We start from the raw sequence: 1,846 nt of genomic DNA, 5'->3' as shown, positions 1-1,846 counted from the left end.
CCATTAGGATTAGTTGGCCTATAAATAGAGATCCTTGGGCAAGGCATAAGAGATCGGATTTTGGAGAGAGGGGAGAGCTTAGTTTAGAGAGAGAGATTAGGATTTCCTTGTATTTTGTTTCTTTGGTTAATTCATCAATAAAGATTTTCTAGTTTATATTAATTAATATGTCCTAGATCTTGGTTACTTTCCTTTTGGGTGTACTACTGGATTTCCAATAGTTACAAGAATAGGAGCTGATTTTGCAGAACGGGAATAAAACCGTTAGAATTATGATAAAGTAGTATTCAATTATGGTTTAAATGCTTACAAAAATGGAAGGTACAGTATTTAATTTTTTATTTTTATTAGATTCAACGTATACGACCCTTATGGTTCTGTACTATTATGGATTCTTAGTTGTCCAAAATTATTGTGGACGTTCTGAGATTAAATTTGGTGCGTATGCATATGTGATATGCCAGAGCCACCACCTCTACCTACCACGGCATTTACCACCACCATTGCCACCATTAATTATGCACCACCGCTGCTTTATATATTACTTGATATTGCATATACTATACCATCACGTCACCTCCACCACACAACTTTTCAAACCCTAAGAACTGTTGTTTTCATCTACAAACATTAATTCATGGCGTTCTCTAAGATTCTTCCAGTGGAGATCGCATTAGATATTTTCAGTAGAGTACCAAGTGAATCAGTTCTTGATTCCAAATTAGTATGCACCAGTTGGAATAATCTTCTTCGTCATCCATCATTTTCTCGGATGCACCTAAAACATCTTATTCACCCTTCTAATTCTTCTTCTCATTCTGGTAAGTTGGGTTTCCTTGCTTTGACGTTTTGGAATAATATTTTTTTATATATTGAATATAAGGAGAATCATGATCATTCAACACCCATTGAGAGAATTACACAGATTTATTTCACCCCTCCATTTACGAGTGCTGAGTTTCTTGGATCGTGTAATGGATTGATCCTTCTTGCTAGATACTCATATAAAGAACCGGCACCTCTTTGTATTTGTAACCCATTCACTAAAGAACATGTTTTGCTTACTGAAATTAAGAGAGATGAGGATACTGAAGATGACAAGAATAGCCATTGGACAAGCGGATTTGGTTACGTTGCTTCTACAGATGAATACAAAGTTGTAAGAATAATGTTGAAGACCGAGTTTTTTAGTGTCTACATATACACTGTAGGCAGTGGCGTCGGTTGGAGAAACCTTGGAAGGTTTAATCTGGGATGCAGCGTATATTTGTATGAACAAGCAGGTATCTTTTCCGATGGAGCTCTTCATTGGCTGGACGTCGAATCGCAAATGATTGTTACCTTCAATTTGGGGGAAGAAAAGTTTTCTGAACTTCTGCCACCACCTCCTTTGCCACCCATCATTAATTCGCATTGTAACAGAATTGGGGTTGTGGATGGGTTTCTGTATTTTGCTATGTATCTAATTGTCGAAGAATCCGAATATTATGACGTATGGCTATTACATAAGAAGAATGGTAATTCTGACATGAAAGAGCGAGAGGAACCACGGTCATTTGCTTGGCGTAAAGAGTTTAGGGTTGAGGAAAACGAAGTATTGGCTGTTACGAAGAGTAATGGTGTTTTAACTTGCAATTATAATTATCTCCATTTTTATTATACAAAAGCTTCGATCTGGAAAAGGCTGATCGACTATAAAGAAAATTTTAGCAGAGTATTTCCTCATAAAAACACATTAGTTTCCTTGAAAGAATTAGGAGAAGAAGATACGAAGATAATGGAGTCAGTTGAAGTTAAGGAGACAGGAAGCCATGATCCGAGTTTCAACCAGCTGCAGGAGGATTAG

At 36.8% G+C, this 1,846-nt stretch overlaps 1 protein-coding gene across 1 annotated transcript; it reads left to right on the top strand.

The window, feature by feature from the left end:
• Positions 1 to 637: 637 nt before the first annotated feature.
• On the top strand, positions 638 to 1,846 carry LOC113316813 (F-box/kelch-repeat protein At3g06240-like). The gene has a single exon (XM_026564963.1). It carries the CDS (start codon positions 638 to 640, stop codon positions 1,844 to 1,846), a length of 1,209 nt encoding a protein of 402 aa, XP_026420748.1.

This window comes from Papaver somniferum, chromosome 10 (assembly GCF_003573695.1).
Source record: "Papaver somniferum cultivar HN1 chromosome 10, ASM357369v1, whole genome shotgun sequence".
In the NCBI taxonomy this organism is placed as follows: Eukaryota; Viridiplantae; Streptophyta; class Magnoliopsida; order Ranunculales; family Papaveraceae; genus Papaver; species Papaver somniferum.
Note: the sequence above shows the minus strand (reverse complement) of the source record. Positions and strands in the feature narration are given on the sequence as shown.

Excerpts from the sequence above, each read along its gene's own strand:
- LOC113316813 (XM_026564963.1), top strand. The coding sequence starts at position 638 with ATGGCGTTCTCTAAGATTCTTCCAGTGGAGATCGCATTAGATATTTTC.